Below are 17537 nucleotides of genomic sequence, written 5' to 3'. Positions count from 1 at the left end.
GAAGAGAAAATACAAATATTAGATTGATCCAAAACTTTTGTGGCCTACAAAAAGCTTTTAATTGTTGTTTATCACTTTTTCCAGTGGTGTGGTCCACCTGAGAATTGTATTTTCTTAAATTTTGGGATAACATCCTTAAATGAGCTGGAAAAAACGGATAGGCGGTGTGGAAATGAAATATATTCATCAAGGTGAGCCCCAAATGCTAAGGGTAACACCCACTAAGCTATTAACTGGTAACAGCTATTAACCATTCCTATGCAACTTTCATCGGGACCTGACCTTTCCCTCAGCTCTATTATTATTCTTTTCTACATTAGCAGCTTTGCACTGCTTTCCTTTCTGTCTCTCTCTCTCCATTTCCTATTTCTAAACTTCTTTGAATCAAACTACTGCCTTCTTCCTATCAATACCAAAACAGAAAACATGGTTGATTTATTTGTTGATCCGTTGGTCTGGCTTGTAATAGAGAAATTGGGCAAAATTCTGCAAGATGAGGCGGTTTTATTGGTGGGTGTCACCGACGATATCAAAAAGCTTTACCGTACCTTCAGCTTGATCCAAGCTGTTCTTAAAGATGCTGAAACTCGGCGAGTGAAGGACGAAGCAGTGAAGATCTGGTTGCAGAATCTCAAAGATGTGGCCTATGATGTGGATGACATATTAGATGAATGGATGACAGAAGCTCTCATATCACAAGCAACCGATGAAGGTGATGAGTCCTGTTTCAGCAAGATGAAAGTAAGAAACTTCCTCTCGCCTAGTACTTGCTTCAAACATGTCACGTTACGCCACAAAATTGGGAGTAGGATAAAGGAAGTGAGGGGTAGATTACATGATATCGCTGAAGAGAAGAATCAATTGGGTCTTAGAGCAGATAGTGGGGAGGGTGAGAGAGTGGTTAGTGAATTGATGAGGCGGGGTGAGAACAGAGAGCGAGAGACAAGCTCCTTAGTCAACCCACCGTCAGTGATAGGCAGAGAAGGTGAAAAAAATGAAGTCATAGGCTTACTGCTCCAGGAGGTAACTGAGGTGCCCTTTGTCATTTCTATCGTTGGAATGGGGGGTTTGGGCAAGACCACCCTTGCTCAGCTCATCTACAATGATGAGAAAGTGGAGGGGCATTTTGATATGAAAATGTGGGTGTGTGTTTCTGAAGATTTTAATGTGAAACAGATTACGAAATCAATCATAAAATCTGCAAATGGGTCTAATTGTGATCATCTAGACCTGGACCCTTTGCAACATCTCCTCCGTGGTATGTTGCAAGCAAAGCGATTCTTGCTGGTGCTTGATGACGTTTGGAGCAAAGACAGCGAGAAATGGGAGAAGCTGAGACTTCCCTTCCAAGCTGGTGCACCCGGGAGTCGAATCATTGTAACCACTCGTTTGGAAGATGTTGCAGGCATCATGGGAAGCATTGATCACATGCACAAACTGGCAGTCTTATCCGATGAGGATTGCTGGTTATTGTTCAGAAGTAAAGCGCTGGAGCATCGGAGTGCAGAAGAGTGTTCTGAGCTCGAAGAGATTGGAAGGCAAATCGTAAAGAAATGTGGTGGGGTGCCTCTCGCTGCAAAGACAATAGGGAGTGTCATGCAGTCGAGAAGGACTAGAAGCCAGTGGGAGCTTGTCTTGCGAAGTGAGACGTGGAACGCAGGTGATGTCTTTGAAGGCATTTTACCAGCTTTGTTACTAAGCTACTATGATTTGCCTCCTGCTCTGAAGCAGTGTTTTGCATATTGCTCCGTCTTTCTGAAAGATCGGGTGATAGGGAAGGATATGATAGTCAAGTTATGGGTGGCACAAGGTTTCATCGGCTCCATTAATGGAAGTGAAGACATGGAGGAAATTGGCGAACTGTATTTTGATGATTTGCTAAGGCGGTCACTGCTCCAAGATGCAAAAATCAATAGTGATGGCAGTATAGAATATTGCAAGATGCATGATTTAGTTCATGATCTTGCGCAATATGTTGCAGGAAGTGACTGTTCTATGGTGGAGATTAGAAAGAAAGCCTCGTTAAACATAAATAATGACCGGCATTCTTTTTTAGTTAGCAATAATGAAACTGATACGTTGGCTTCCATTTTGGTGACCCTGCATAAAGTCCACAAGTTGCGGACGTTGCTACTACATGACTCAAGAATCTCCGTGGTGCCAGACAAGTTATTTCATCATTTGAGACGCCTAAGAGCATTGGACTTCAGTAGGACTGACATCAAGAAATTGCCTAAGACAGTAGGACAGTTGAAACACTTGAGATATCTTGATTTATCTCACACAGACATAGAGGAGTTGCCAGAGGAATTAAGTAATTGCAGAAATTTACAGACCTTGAGACTCAATGGCTGTCAGAAGCTAAGAAAACTGCCTAGTGGGATGAGGAAAATGATTAGCCTGAGGCATCTAGAATTTGAAGACTCTAATGGTTTGAGCTACTTACCAGAGGGTATAGGGAGACTAACAGAGCTTCGGACGCTAACAAAGTTTATTGTGGGGGGTGACAACCAAGGATGTAAATGTGGTGAACTGAAACACCTCAATCATCTTCAAGGAAGTCTTCGAATTACTGGCTTGCAAAATGTCAAAAGCAGGGACGAAGCTAGCGATGCAGAACTGCATGAGAAGCAGCACCTTCATGCTCTATTCTTGGAATACGATGACGAAGATGGTGAACCATTGGATGATGAAGTGAAGAGGATGGACGATGTGCTCAAAAGCCTTCTGCCTCACACAAACTTGAAAGAGTTGGAAATATGGTATTACAAAGGTTCCATGCTTCCTAAGTGGATAGGGAATCCAATGTTAGTTAAGGTGAAACTCTGGCATTGTACACATTTGAAGTCTCTGCCAGAGTTGGGACTACTCAAAGCTCTCCAAACTCTGAATATCGAGAAATGTCCACGGTTGAAGTCTCTACCAAAGGAGTTGGGACAACTCAAAGCTCTTCAAACTCTGAAGATAGGGAGCTGTCCACGGTTGAAGTCTCTACCAAAGGAGTTGGGACAACTCAAAGCCCTCCAAACTCTGCACATCTCCCATTGTTCACAGTTGGAGTCTCTACCAGAGGAGTTGGGACAACTCAAAGCCCTCCAAACTCTGTCAATCTATGATTGTCCACAGTTGAAGTCTCTGCCAGAGGAGTTGGGACAACTCAAAGCCCTCCAATCTCTGTCAATCAATGATTGTCGACTTCAGTCTCTGCCAGAGGAGTTGGGACAACTTAAAGCCCTCCAAACTCTGTGGATCGCCAATTGTCTACAGTTGAAGTCTCTACCAGAGGAGTTGGGACAACTCAATGCCCTCCAAACTCTGCAGATCTCCAATTGTCCACAGTTGAAGTCTCTACCAGAGGAGTTGGGACAACTCAAAGCCCTCCAAACTCTGTTTATCCATAATTGTCCAGAGTTGAGGTCTCTACCGGATCAGTTGCAACTCCTCACAATGCCTTATCTGTCCGCTCTTAGCAGAGCGTCGGCGATATGGAGGAGAAGATCGTCACAAGATTGCCCACTTCTTCATTTATCCATCTGAATGATCCACTCCAATACGAGGAGAGGTGGAGAGGAAATCAACAGCAGCTTTTCTTTGTGTACTTTTTATTTATTTATTTTCTTTTTTCTTTGTTTGTTTTGGAGGTCAGGTTCTTTCCGCGCCAACCCCCCCCCCCCCAAATGTAATTTTTCCTTTTTAATAAAGCTTGTATTGGTACTGTCCAACTTCACACACACACACACACAACAAAAACAAAGACATAAATAAAGATCATGTGACCAAGACTATATTGTGCCTTTTCTTAAAGGTCAGTTTTATAAGAGCATGAGTTGGGCCACATGTCTATTGGATGCTTATTTTCTCTTAAACGTTCATTTATTCTGACAAAGCTGGTCCAAAAAATGTGTCCAAACTTGAATACACTGGCCATACACCATCATGTTAAATGCTTAAATTTAGTAACAGTGTCCTAGCCCATTTGATGATCTGGCCTGATATTTGTGACTGAGCTTGGACCATTAAGTAGAAATGAGCCCAGGATCAGCCCAGAACGACAATCATCAAAGATCCTAGACAGTATCATAGTGAGCTCTCAGGCCTTTCTTGAAGCATTAACAGTCCTGATGAGTGACGCAGGGATGAACGTGATAAGGATAACTACTGCGACTCCACGGAGCTTCTCTGGACTCCTTACAGAGACTTCTCGAATCTACGAGGAAAGAAAATAGAAAATAGAAATAAATTCTAAGAAATTCAAAATTGATTAATTGATGAATAAAAACGAGTTCACAACCCTTTAAATAGGGGTACCAAGCAATGGGAAAGAAATCAGAATCAAACTACAACAAAAACACCTAGAATCCGCGACTTACTATAAATAGTAAACTTAGTATTTATAAATGGTCATGATGTCTACTAGTGCGTAAGGTTTTCGGCTAAAAATAGTAAGTGTCCTATTTGGCTTCACCAAACCATTCTCCTAATTATTCTAAGCTCTTTTCACATTGGGCGCAACTCCTAAAGCCCAACGGATGAAGAGTTATAATCAAACTAAAACTTACTATTTATAGTAAAAATGAAATTAAAACAGGGAAACGACCGTTCATGCAGTGGTTTTTCACAAATCCAGACTGCGCAACCTGGCGTATTAGGGTTGGTTGGCTAAAGTAGCTCGTTCTACCCCAAAATCATATATTTTACGTCAGGTAACTCATTCCGGCTTGCGAGATACGCCCGATTTAAGGTCCGACGATCCGGATCACTTCTGTCGTCGACCGGGCCTTTTCTGATCCATCTTGGCCATGAAACTGTCCGCGACCCGCTCTACATCAGTCCCCTCCACTTCAAAAGAACTCGTCCTCGAGTTCTCATCCTGTGCTGGTTCATGATACTCGGTCAGGTCCGTGAAGTTGAAAGTCAGTGAGATCGTCATGTCATCTGGAAGATCAACAACATAAGCATTGTAATTGATCTTTTAAATGATTGAGATGGGTCCAATCTTCTTATTTTTCAATTTGTTGTATGTCCCGATTGAAAATCTCTCTTTACGCAGATGGACCATAACACGGTTGCCCACCTCGAACACCTTTTGCCGCCGGTGCTTATTCGCTTGTTCCTTGTACATCTCGTTCGAGGCATGTATCTTGTTCTGCACTTCCGCATGGATGCCCATGATCTTGTCTACCATATGTTTTGCTACAATGCTCGTGCCTGGGTACTTGGGCAGAGGGACCAAGTCAAGCGTGTGGTGAGGCACTCGTCCATAAATAATTTGGAACGGTGATTTCACTGTTGAGCGGTTCACCATGTTGTTGAATGCAAACTCTGCTTGAGATAAGGCCAAATCTCACTGCTTCGATTTTTCTCCTAAAATACAACGAAGGAGGTTTCCCAACGTGCGATTCACAACTTCGATCTGCCCATCAGTCTGTGGGTGGTAAGCACTGCTGAATTAAAGTCGTGTATTGAATCAAGTCCATAAAGTCCACCAAAATTGGCTAGTGAACTTCGTGTCACAATCAGAAGTAATGGTCTTGGGGACCCCGTGTAGCCGTACGACCTCCCTGAAGAATAGATTCGTCACGTGTGTTACATCGAGGGTCTTCTTGCATGGGATAAAGTGTGTCATCTTGGAGAAACGATCTACCACCACGAACACTGAATCTATAACGCGTTGTGTTCGTGAGAGACCAAGCACGAAGTCCATTGATAAATTCTCCCAAGGACCGTCAAGCACAGGTAACGGGGTATAGAGGCTGTATTCAGAGATTGCCCCTCGGAGGTCTGACAAACATGACAACATTGTACGGCTTTTCCCACATCACGTACTAATTGCGGCCAGTAATACCGCTCTTCCACAAGAGCTCGAGTTTTGTCTCGCCCAAGGTGTCCACCGAGGCCACCTCCATGTAGTTCATAAATAATCTGCTCCCTCAGAGAACTTTGGGGGATGTGCAATCGATTCCCTTTGAAGAGAAAATCGTCCTGTATATGAAGGTCACCCTAACCTTCTTGGCACTTCACCTAAGAATCTTTGAAGTCTTCATCCTCGGCATACAGCTCCTTGAGACAGTCGAAGCTGACCATCTTGTTGCTCATCGTAACAAGTAGTGATGCACGATGGCTAAGTGCATCAGCCACCTTGTTCTGCTGCCCTGACTTGTGCTTTAGAACGAATGTGAATTCCTGTAAAAATACAACCCATCTAACATACACACGATTCACGTTAGTCTGACTATTAATAAATTTTAATGCTTGATAGTCAGTGTACAGAACAAACTCTCTTTGAATCAGATAATGCCCCCAATGTCGCAACGCTTGAACAACTGCGTACAACTCAAGCTCATAAGTCGACCACTTCTTTTGGGATTCGCTGAGCTTCTCGATGTAGAAAGCTACCAGCCTGCCTTCCTGTGATAATACTCCCCCAATTTCGATGTATGAAGCGTCACATTCAACCTCAAACAATTTGTCGAAATTAGTAAGCACCAAGACCGGTGTTATGGACAACCAATGCTTGATCTTATGAAAGCTCTTGTCAGCTTTATTGGTCCAATAGAACGATCATTTTTTCATGCAATCTATTATAGGCGTGACTATGGTGCTAAATTCTCGCACAAATCAATGATAGAAAGTCGCCAACCCGTGAAAACTCCTCACCTCACGAATGTTTGTCGGGATCGGCCATTCCCTAATAGCTTGCACCATTTCATCATCCACACGAATGCCTGTGGACGTTATAATAAATCCTAGAAACAATAGGCTGTCAGTTAAAAAACTACACTTCTTCAAGTTGAGGTACAACTTGTTAATTTGTAGGACCTGCGGCACCTGCCTGAGATGTTTTCTGTGCTCCGCCTCATCTTGGCTATCTATCAATATGTCATCAAAATATACTACCACAAATCGACCAGTGAACGGTTTTAAAACTTGATTCATCAAATGCATAAAAGTACTTAGTACGTTCGATAAGCTGAAGAGCATGACCAGCTACTTATACAACCCTTCCTTGGTCTTGAATGTCGTTTTTCACTCATTACCAGGTCGAATACGAATCTGATGGTACCCATTCCATAGATCTAGTTTAGAGAACACCTTGACCCCTTCTAGCATATCGAGCATGTCGTCCAACCGTGGTATTGAGAACCGATACTTGATGGTAATTTTGTTGATTGTCCGGCTGTCGACACCATGCGGCAGCTTCCATCTTTTTTTTTTGTTAATAATGATGATACGACACATGGGCTCATGCTCTCTCTCAAGAGACCCTTACGGATCAATTCCTCCACTTGCCCCTGAAGTATCTCATACTCATTCGGACTCATTCGATAATGGGAGCGGTTGGGCAGGCTAGCCTCAGAGACGAGGTCTATGTGATGTTGGATATCCCTCATGGGGGGTAATCCATCAGGTAGATCCTCGGGCCAAACTTCTTTGAATTCGTTTAGCAATAGTCTTAAACTTGGAGGGATGTTTGAGGATTCCTCTTCCCACCATTCACCACTACGGCGTATACCTCGCCAATTTTCTTGGATTCCTTCATGAAATCCTGAATGGTCAAGAGGGAACTCCCCTCCACTTTAGAAGCTTCAAGGTGGTTCTCTGATACCATAGGGGCAATGATTATTTTTCAACTATTTTTGACGAATATGTAGACATTATCTCGTCCCCGATGGGTCGCATCACGGTCCAACTACCAGGGTCGACCGAGTAGCATATAATAAGCTTCCATGTCGACCACGTCACAAAGTATTTGATCCTTATAATTTTTGCCAATTGAAAACGAGATAGTGCATTGTTTAGTTACCCTACTCTCATTCACCTTTTTTATCTAGCCAATTGAGTACAGGGAAGGATGTTTTATCGTTGGTAGCTGCAATTTGTCCACCATCACTCTTGAGATGATGTTCTTGCTACTACCACTGTCTATGATCACATCACAGACCTTTCCATTGATAGTGCACCGAGTATGAAATGTATTGTGTTGCTGTGAATGTAATTCCTTTCGTGGGCATATAGTAATCGCCTCGCAACTAAAAATTCACCACGATTATCGCCCGTTACTTCATCGCCACCTGTTATTTCTTCAGTGATTTGTTCATATTCATCAAAGCCATGGTCTTCTTTTGCGGCCTCATCTTCAGTACCCCCTTCGTTTATAGTTAAGTGTGCTGCGGGACGTTGAGGACGAGTGTTTGATAAGTAGCCTGGTTGGCCACAGCGGTAACAGTTGTTCGACCTTGGCTAAGCATAAAGATTTAGAACCCTACTCGAACCCGCTGTTATGTTGTTGCATGTTAAGGTCTGGATGAGCCGCTCCCTGTATCACGATTTGCAGTTGTAGGAGGTTGAGGACGTTCTCCTACTGGATCTTTTCCTCGTGCTAGCACTGGATCCTGCGTGAGACCCGTCATGGGGGGTCGAGTTGAAGGATATGGATGAGCAGGAGCTCTTGCAAGTTGTGTTTCTGCCCTACCCGCCAATTGAACTATTTCATTCACGGTCCCGACTAGGTACATCTGAACTCGGTCTTGAATTGTCGGTCGCAACCCACCTATAAATCATGCCACCTTCTGTAACTCAGATTCTGACAGATCGTTTCGTGTAGCCAACCGTTGGAATTCTTCAATGTAATCTGTGACGGTTCGATTTCCTTGTCGGCAATTTTGATATTACTGGAATAATATCTGCTCATAATCACTGGGGAGAAATCGTGATTAAAGAAGACGTCTCATTCGTGGCCATGATGAGATGACGCCTTGTTCTGGCGGGATCGTGAGAGTTGTAATTGTTTCCATCATGCAAAAGCACCAGATTTTAATTTAAACCCTACCAATTTTACCCTTTGATGGTCTGGCACGTCCATATAATTAAAATATCTCTCTACTTCAGCTAGCCAATCGAGAAAATCTTCTATACGTAATAAACCGGTAAAACTAGGAAGTTCAGCCTTACCTCGATAGTCTCTTTAAGCACGATCTAGATGATCACCTTCATGGATTGGTCGTCAGGCAAAACCCTCATTAAGGTCATCGTTACTAGAACTTGAATCATCTGGTGTAGCCCTACAGTTTGCCACTGGTAGTGCTCTATGAAAATCGTGGTTGCGTCGTACAGCAACCATGGGTGGTGGAGCAACCAAAGGTGGTGGAGCATTGCCTAGGGCTCGGGGCAGAAGTAGCATATCCGCAAGACGGTCAAGAGTTGCCTGCAGCCCTTGTATGGTCAACTGACTCTCCTGGTGGAAAGCTTTCATTCTTTCCGAAAGATAACGAATCCCTTAATCACCGTCCACAAGATTTTGATTCATACCTTCATTGTTTGCCATCAGCCCGAGGGGAATCATCGTTTTGATACCAATTGACACAGGGATAAACGTGATGAGGATAACTACTTGGAATCCACGGAGCTTCTCTGGACTCCTCACAGAGACTTCTCGAATCCACAAGGAAAGAAAGCAGAAAATAGAAATAAATTCTAAGAAATTCGAAATTAATTAATTGATGCATAAAAATGAGTTCACAACCCTCTAAATAGGGGTACCAAGCAATGAGAAAGAAATCAAAATCAAACTACAACTAAATCTCCTAGAATCCGCGACTTACTATAAATAGTTAACTTACTATTTATAGATGGTCGTGATGTCTACTAGTGCGCAAGGTTTTTGGCCAAAAATAGTAAGTGTCCTATTTGGCTTCACCAAACCGTTCTCCTAATTATTCTAAGCTCTTTTCACGTTGGGCACAACTCCTAAAGCCAGACGGATGAAGAGTTATAATGAAAAAACTTACTATTTATAGTAAAAACGAAATTAAAACAGGGAAACGACCGTCGATCTAGGGGTTTTTTGCAATTCCGGGTTGCGCAACCCTACATAGCTGGGTTGGTTGGCTAAAGTAGCTTGTTCTACCCCAAAATCATATATTTTACGTCAGGTAATTCATTCCGGATTGCGAGATACGCCCGATCTAAGATCCGACGTTCCGGATCACTTCTGTCGTCGACCGGGCCTTTTCTGATCTATCTTGGCCATGAAACTGTTTGCGACCTGCTCTACATCAACGAGGTATACTGGTAGGTGAAAAGTGTTATAGGGCACCCAATCTGGCCAAAAGTAGGATCCAGTGTCGATCAGAGAAATGCTCCTGTAAAGTCCCAGTGAAATAAGATGTGATTAGTATGTTAATGGCATCCAACCTATCCAGCATGTTTCCATAAAAAGATCCAGATCCTATGCTTGCCTTAAACAGGAAAATCTTGTTTGTTGCAATCTAATTGGGCCACATTATCATCACACTACATTTAATGTAGCAATACTAACAACATCATCACTGAAGTTGTCAGTGATGATGACATGGACCAATCACAATGCAGGAAAACAGGATTTTTCTACTTGTGGCAAGTAGATGATTCAGATTCCCATAGAAAAAAAAGTTGGATGCCCTAAAAATCGGGCTAATCTAACAACCATCATGTAAGACACTACATGAATTTTGGAGTTTTTGGATTCATTTTCTATAGTGTGGCCCACATAATTATTGGTTAGGTTAGTTTTTTGGGGGCTACTGGAATGTTTATATTCCATCTAACCTGTTAACCCAGGGGCAACTGGTGGTGGGGGTGTCTGTACAGGAGACAAAGGGGAATTTTGCTTCGGGTTTTATACAGGTTATGGTTGTGCTTCGAACACGAGAGCGGAGCTCCATGTAGTCCTTGATGGCTTGCTGCATTGCATTCAATATGGCGTCTCCAACATTATTGTTGAATCTGACTCTGATTTGGTGGTGTGTTTCCTCTCGGAGCTGTCTTGCCCAGGATGGAAATGGAATTATTGGGTCTCTAGAATTAACAGCCTAACGTCTTTTTTAAATGTAAAGTTTGTCCATATATGTAGAGAGGGTAATGGGCTAGTGGATTTTTTGGCCAATCTAGGTAGTGAAAAGCAACGGTCGGTTATGTTTTCAGCCCGCCCTGACCTACCTCAGGACGTCAGGGGTCTCCTTTTTCTGGACAGGTTGGGTTTAGGTTCAGTTAGGAGGGTGCTCTAGTGGCACTCGCCTTTTCTTTTGCCGGCTCTCTCGGCCCCAGGTTGTTTTCTTTTGGCGTGAGTCTTTTACAATAGGTTCCCCTCCCTTTTGTTAGAGGAAGCCCGAATTCAAGGAGTTGCCCTGCCCTTTTGTAAATCCTTTTGATACATGATATGAAGTTTTGAAAAGAAAAAAAAAAGAAAAAGTTCCATCCAACCTGTTGATACATTACAAGGACCTGAAAGAAAGGATCACACAAATATACACTTAATCTAAAACTTTTGTAGCCCATTTTTAATGGTCAACTGCCATTGTTTCCTATGGTGTGGTTGACCTGAGATTTGGAACTGCTTCGTTTTTTATATCATGCCCTATAATGACCTGTCAAAACTGATGGAAGGATCAGATGCAAGGCACGAATTTACGTCTCAATCCCCATCCTGGTACACTTGCCATTGAATATGGGAAGCAGATTAGGTGCAGCCCTGCCCCACCCAACAGAGTGCAGCTTTGACAGTGGGGCTGACCCTGATGTATGTATTGTATATCCATATTATCCATCCATTTGTATATATCATTTTAGGAAATTAGCCTAAAACAAAACCAAATTCAAATATCAAGTGGACCATACCATAGGAAATAATGGTGATTGACCGCCTACCATTAAAAACTTCGTAAGGCCCACCATAATATTTATTTACCATCCAACCTGTTGATAAGGTCACACAAAAACTTTTATAGTCTGCAAGAAGTATTTAATGATCAATCACTACTGTTTCTTGTGGTGTTCCATCTAAGATTTTGAATCTGCCTCAGCTTCTGGATCATACAGTTGGGGATTGGGTATTACCCTCACCAGTACCTAGCTAGGGTCGGATGGTCCTGTCCACCATGATGTATGTGTTCTATCCACACCCTCTATCCATTTTGAAAAATCATTTTAGATAATGAACCCAAAAATGAAACAGATCAAATGCTCAAGCCGACCACACCACATAAATAGTTGGGATTGAATGCCTACCGCTGAAAACCTCTTAGGAGCCACAGGAATTTTGGATTAAGCTGATATTTATTTTTTCCTTTCATCTATGGTACGACCTTATTATCAGGTTGGATGCAAATAAACATCATGGTGGGCCCTAGGAAGGTTTCAACCATGGGAGTCATTGTCACCATTCCTTCCATCAAGGTTCTGCTTCCTTTATTTTTTAAAATTTTAAAATTGCAGGTTGGGCCTGGGTAAAAACTCCGGGCTGGGCTCAAGCTAAACATTTTGGCCCATCATAGGCCCAGGCTGGATTTGGTCTTAGATTAAAAAATTGTGCTGGCTTGATTAGAGGTTGGCTTAGCCCTAACCCGGCCGTTGACACCCCTAGCTTTTATTTGCTTTATAAATTGTGGTCTGCATAATAAATGAATGAGCTTTTGCACTGACTTTTATAGACAATGCCCATCAGACTTCTATATTAAGAAGGTCAATGAAAGTAGAATGGTAGAACCATAAAGGACTCTACTCTCAGAAGAGGATTCTTTTTTGTTATTTTACATCCTGTAAACTACACATTATGAATAAGATCAACTCATGTGCGAACATGGCATATGTGCTTTAAATCCAAGCTGTACTCCGTATAACACCATTGAGCAAAAATCATGCTATTCTGCATATCAACAGTTAAAAATATTAGCCTAAAATGTCTTTTGTACAAGTTATACACACACACACACACACACACACACACGAAAAATACCATTTAGGAACGACAACGTATTTGGTCCCGGAACGGTACGCCAACGTATTTGGTCCTGGAACGGTTCTAAATTTTTAAGCCGTTCCCAAACCCAAAAAAACCCTATTTCCGCCGCAGCCGCACCCCCTCTCTCTCCAAGTCCCTCTCTCTCTCTCTCTCTCTCTCTCTCTCTCGATCTCTCTCCCTCTCTCTCTCTCCCGCTCCCTCACTCCCGATCTCTGTAGCTGCAGAAGATCGTAGGTCGATCGACCTTCACTCCATCCACTTGTTTCCGAGCAGATTTTCTGTTGTTCGACCGCTTTTGAGGCGATGAATCTTCGATCTCGGATTCCATTTTCATGAAATAGGGTTTCGATTCTCGATCTTGGATCCCATTTTGGAGGTTAGTTTTGCTAAGATTTGTTTTCTGGATTGGTTTGGTGATTTTCGTATTAATGTCTGCATATCTAGTGTTATACTCTGCCGGGAGTATCAAATAACTCCTCAAATGCGTGTGTAGAGAGAGGGTTAACATTTTCTATCTTGGAAGGAAGAATCTGATGTGATTGGCCGATCCAAAACTGACATCATCTACTTCCCAAACCTCTCTCTCTCTCTCTCTCTCTCTCTCTCTCTCTCTCAACAAAACCCAAACGAAATGCATAAACAGCAACAGCGCAATGGTGAGCTTCAACACACTCTTCCCTTCCCCTCCTACTAACATGCGCCCCGGGTGCATTGATGCTTTGGTTATCTCTCGTTTTTCTCTTGGCAAGGTATTTTCCTTTTTTTGCATTTTAAAAAAAAAAATTTAGGCATTTTTGCTTTGCCATTTTTAAAAAATGTTGTTGGAAGTTTCGATGGTGGGTCTGTTTTGTGTGTTAATTTGTCACATGCATCTATATTTCTAAGCACTCTGTAATGGATTGTTGCTATTTTCATGTGCAGGCATTTCAGCAACTCACAAAAATCAACACTGTCATGTACTATAGTCCCACGATTGTGCAGATGGTTGGATTTGCTATTTCATGCACTACCAAAAATATAGCGTATTTTCTGCTTTCTTTGCTGCTATCTATAGTACACATCAAAATGAGTCAAAGTTGATGATGTTATGTATATGTGTGTTAATTGGGTTTTGAACAATGCTTAAGATATCAAATATATGGAAAAACCTTGTTTTTTTATAGATTAAAATGACTCTAAATACACATGGCTCTGTTTTCCAGTTCCATCCATTACCCGAGAAGTGTTTCTGACGCAAGAACTCCCAAGTTTTTTATTCCAAGGTGTGCTTGGTGGGTGTCCTTAGATTCTTCACTTCTCTGCATTTCCATAATTTCTGTCTGATTTTGTGGGTTTTTTTAGATGTGGCCTGGCCTTATTCAGAAGGCCAAAGATGGGGTCCACCTGGTGAACAGCCTAGATCCCGCTTGTAGGTTGGAAAAGGGGAGCTACCTGTTGCTGAAGCCTACGTTGAATTGCAGTGGGTGCTCTTGCCAGTATATAAACTGGAACAAGAATTCCAATAGTCCTAAAAAACAACAGTTGTTTGTTATAGAAAAAAGAAAGGATCAAAACATTATAATTCAATGATGAATTCTAACATCAGATGTTATCTGCACTTCCATCAGGTGGGTCCCATCATTAACATGGCCTGGCCCAAAAATGAGGCCCGTCAGCTCATCAGGTGGGACACATGCAAATCAAGTGTGGATTGTTGCTTAAACATGCATACCCAAATGTTGAGCAGAGAATCCTATTTCCAAGCAAGAGCCCATTGATGGCAGGACCCACATGATGAATGAATCATGTTCCACAGATGTGCCACATCAGTTTTCTCAAGCAATGATTTCTTCATATAGAATTGCAATCAATCATACTAAAAAAAGAAATGATGTTTCTTAGATCCTTGCAACGAATTTGATTTTTCTTTCTTGGTAGAACCCGTTCTCTAAGCATCCAAGTGGCTTGGGAAATAGCAATTATATTAGGCAAGTTCCCATTTTCTCACTTTTTCACCTCAAAATGCAAGTGAATAAGAGCCATTCTTATCTCACGTTTTTACATTCAGAAGATTTGGGAGTTTGTGGGTTGCCCTTTGGAGTTGGATTTGCAACCTTTTGTTAGCAACCCAAATGACGATGACAACGTGAGTTGAAACTTCCGCCTCATCCATTGAATTAACAACTGTATGTCTGATTTTCATTTGACTGATTTTTATTTTTATTTTTTAAATTTCATGCCTTTCTTATTTTTTTGGATGGTAGAGGAAATCTCTAAAAATACCCACCGTTCAACAAAATTTCTTTCATGCCAACCTTGTATTACTACAATTGAGGTTGTGGCAAGATCAGCAGCATGGCTTGGAAGAGGCCTTTCTTGTGTTTGTGCTCAGAGAAGAGAGAATGGTGCTCATTCATCATTTGAACTAACCCCTTTACCGGTAATTTCCTACCTGTGATTTCACTACAATCAATTTTGGTTTGCTGTTCAGCTTGTGGATTCCATTCTAATTACAATACCTGCTTAAAGCTCCAAAAAATGGGCTGAGTTCCTTGCCCAAAAACATCTCCCCCAGTTAACCAACAAGTGCATAATATGCATTACATATATTATTTTTTTCCCCTTGGTTCATGAAGAGAACATTTTGCTCATATTATTTTATGCAAACTCAAAAAATCTATATTTGGTACTTCTTAACCATGTAGTTTCATCTAGAAAAGAAAAAGAAAGCTTATGAGCTTGATTTGCATCATTTTTGAGCTCATGCCTTAAAATGAGTTGGAAAAACGGATAGACGACATGGATAAAATGGATAAAAGGCCTCATGGCATGGGTTGGCTTCTATAATGTGTTTTCATCTGCTAGATGGTGTATCATGATATACAAACAACACTTGCTTCTGTATGGTAGTCAATGCACAATGTATATTGTTTTCATGGTAGCATGACACCTTTCTCAAATTTTGATATGTTGTGCACATTAAAGCACCTTCATCTTTAATTTTTTCAATAGACTGGCATGGTTTAATTTTGATCTATAGTTTTTGTGTTCTTTAATAATATTTAGTGGCAATTTGTCTGCTCTTCCAAGCAAAAGGAAGCTGCCCCAAGACCAAGTAACATAACATCAACTATGAAGTATGATACCATTCTGTCTATTTTCCACATGATTCCAACTTAGTTGGGTTATTTCTTCTATTTGTTTTACTTCCCTAAATCCTTGTGTTTTGCTTTTGTGGATTGTCATTTTCTGTCCTTCGCTAGAAGGATCATACCACATCAGATGGTCAGCTGATCACATTACCTAGGCCTGGAAATCAGGCTGGTTAGTCATCAGGTGGGCTAGTGTATGCATGTGTTCTAGTCTTTTTTCTCCTTGACTGTATGTATGGGGATTACTTTTGGTGATCCAGATGATTTTGTGGTGGGCCCATGGTGGATGGAAGATCTATAGCTACGGATTTTGCTCCTTTTTTTGTAGTGGAAATATACTCACCGTTCTCCATAATGTCTTGCATCAATTTTTCATGTAGTCCTAATTTGCTTGTCCTATGAATTTTGTAGGTATATTGGACCAATCTTCACACTCTTCAACACCCAGACCAAGAATACAATCAGCTTCAATTTAAATTGGAAAGTTAAGGTGACATAAGATTGGAAAGTCTAAGGTGACACATTGCTCTAGTTTCACAAGATATAGTGTCTAAAGTTCCCATATTTCTACTTTCTGTTATCTTTTTGAAGCATGTATCAGTGCATTTTGCTTGGATAATAACTCCAATATGAACAATTAAAATAGATGTCAATTTAGTAAATGAGCATGAATGACCTGGGCTCGGCTGCATGTATAACTTGTGACCTCAACCATTTAACCTGTGATAAGTTGCTTCTTGAAGAAGGGTTCGATCCTGTAGGCTGTCCTATTTTGCTATCTCATCTCATTTGATGAAAATTTTCTGTGGGTAGTCCTCACAGAAAATGAAGGAGGGACTGCAGAAAGATTTGGGTAGGGAGCCTACTGATGGTGAACTAGCAGTTGCAATTGTACGAGGACGAGATTCGCAAGCTAAGTGAACAACACTTCATGCCAGTGTGGAATTTTTGTGACTTCTTCATTTTGAAGGTCCATCCTCCTCATAACTAACATGTTAGTACCTTTGAATTTGCTATTTTGCAAGTACATGTTTTAAGGGGTTTTAGAGAACTTTTAGCCTTGAAAATTCCAGCTCGAAGCTCCATTGCTAGCTTTAAGCGTGTTTTGCATGTCATTTGGTTTTGAATTGAGTTGCAGATTGCAGGATGATTTTGTGTGCTCTGCACAATGTTGATTCTTTCTGCTTACTGATATAAAATTGCGTACAAGGGTGAGTTTTATAGTTGAATTGTGTTAAACGAGTACTTGTTGTGTTTGACAGCTTCAACTCAGGTTGGATGTTACCCATGGCTCCATGTTACATGGTGCCACCATTGTTCATTAGAACCCTTTGTTTAGAGGACCATTCCGCCTTTCAAGCAGATGGATAAAACGGATATGCTTTCTTAATCGTCCACAGTATAAACCATTCATTCCTGGTATTACAGCTTTACAATTACTGCTTTATTGGTTATGTTTCTCTTTCTTTTCCTCTTTTTTTTTTTTTTTTCAAGAAAAAACAAGTATACATGTCTTGTATTAAATACCCATAGTTTTAGAGGTGCCTACGGGGTGTATCCCAATATTTTTTGAGCCTTTTGATTATTAGAATTGAAGGCAACAACTGGTGGTGGAGGATGTGGTAAGC

At 41.4% G+C, this 17537-nt stretch overlaps 1 protein-coding gene and 1 long non-coding RNA gene across 2 annotated transcripts in view; both read left to right on the top strand.

Moving 5' to 3' along the window:
• Positions 1-267: 267 nt before the first annotated feature.
• Positions 268-17537, top strand: part of LOC131251898 (uncharacterized) — a 41536-nt gene continuing 24266 nt past the window's right edge. The window contains exons 1-4 of the mRNA XM_058252893.1: positions 268-3511; positions 10600-10832; positions 13700-13762; positions 14120-14253. Coding sequence (XP_058108876.1) covers positions 427-3511; positions 10600-10832; positions 13700-13762; positions 14120-14253 — 3515 coding nt within the window. The 5' untranslated portion in view covers positions 268-426. The remainder of the gene's footprint in view (positions 3512-10599; positions 10833-13699; positions 13763-14119; positions 14254-17537) is intronic.
• LOC131250882 (uncharacterized) lies at positions 15583-17050 on the top strand. Its single transcript, XR_009173480.1, has 3 exons — positions 15583-15894; positions 16021-16093; positions 16321-17050. It is a non-coding gene; the product is annotated as an uncharacterized LOC131250882 (long non-coding RNA).

The sequence above is a fragment of the Magnolia sinica genome, chromosome 7 (assembly GCF_029962835.1).
Source record: "Magnolia sinica isolate HGM2019 chromosome 7, MsV1, whole genome shotgun sequence".
NCBI classification, from domain to species: Eukaryota; Viridiplantae; Streptophyta; class Magnoliopsida; order Magnoliales; family Magnoliaceae; genus Magnolia; species Magnolia sinica.
The sequence above is the reverse complement of the archived record's forward strand: the minus strand, read 5'-3'. Positions and strand labels throughout refer to the sequence as shown.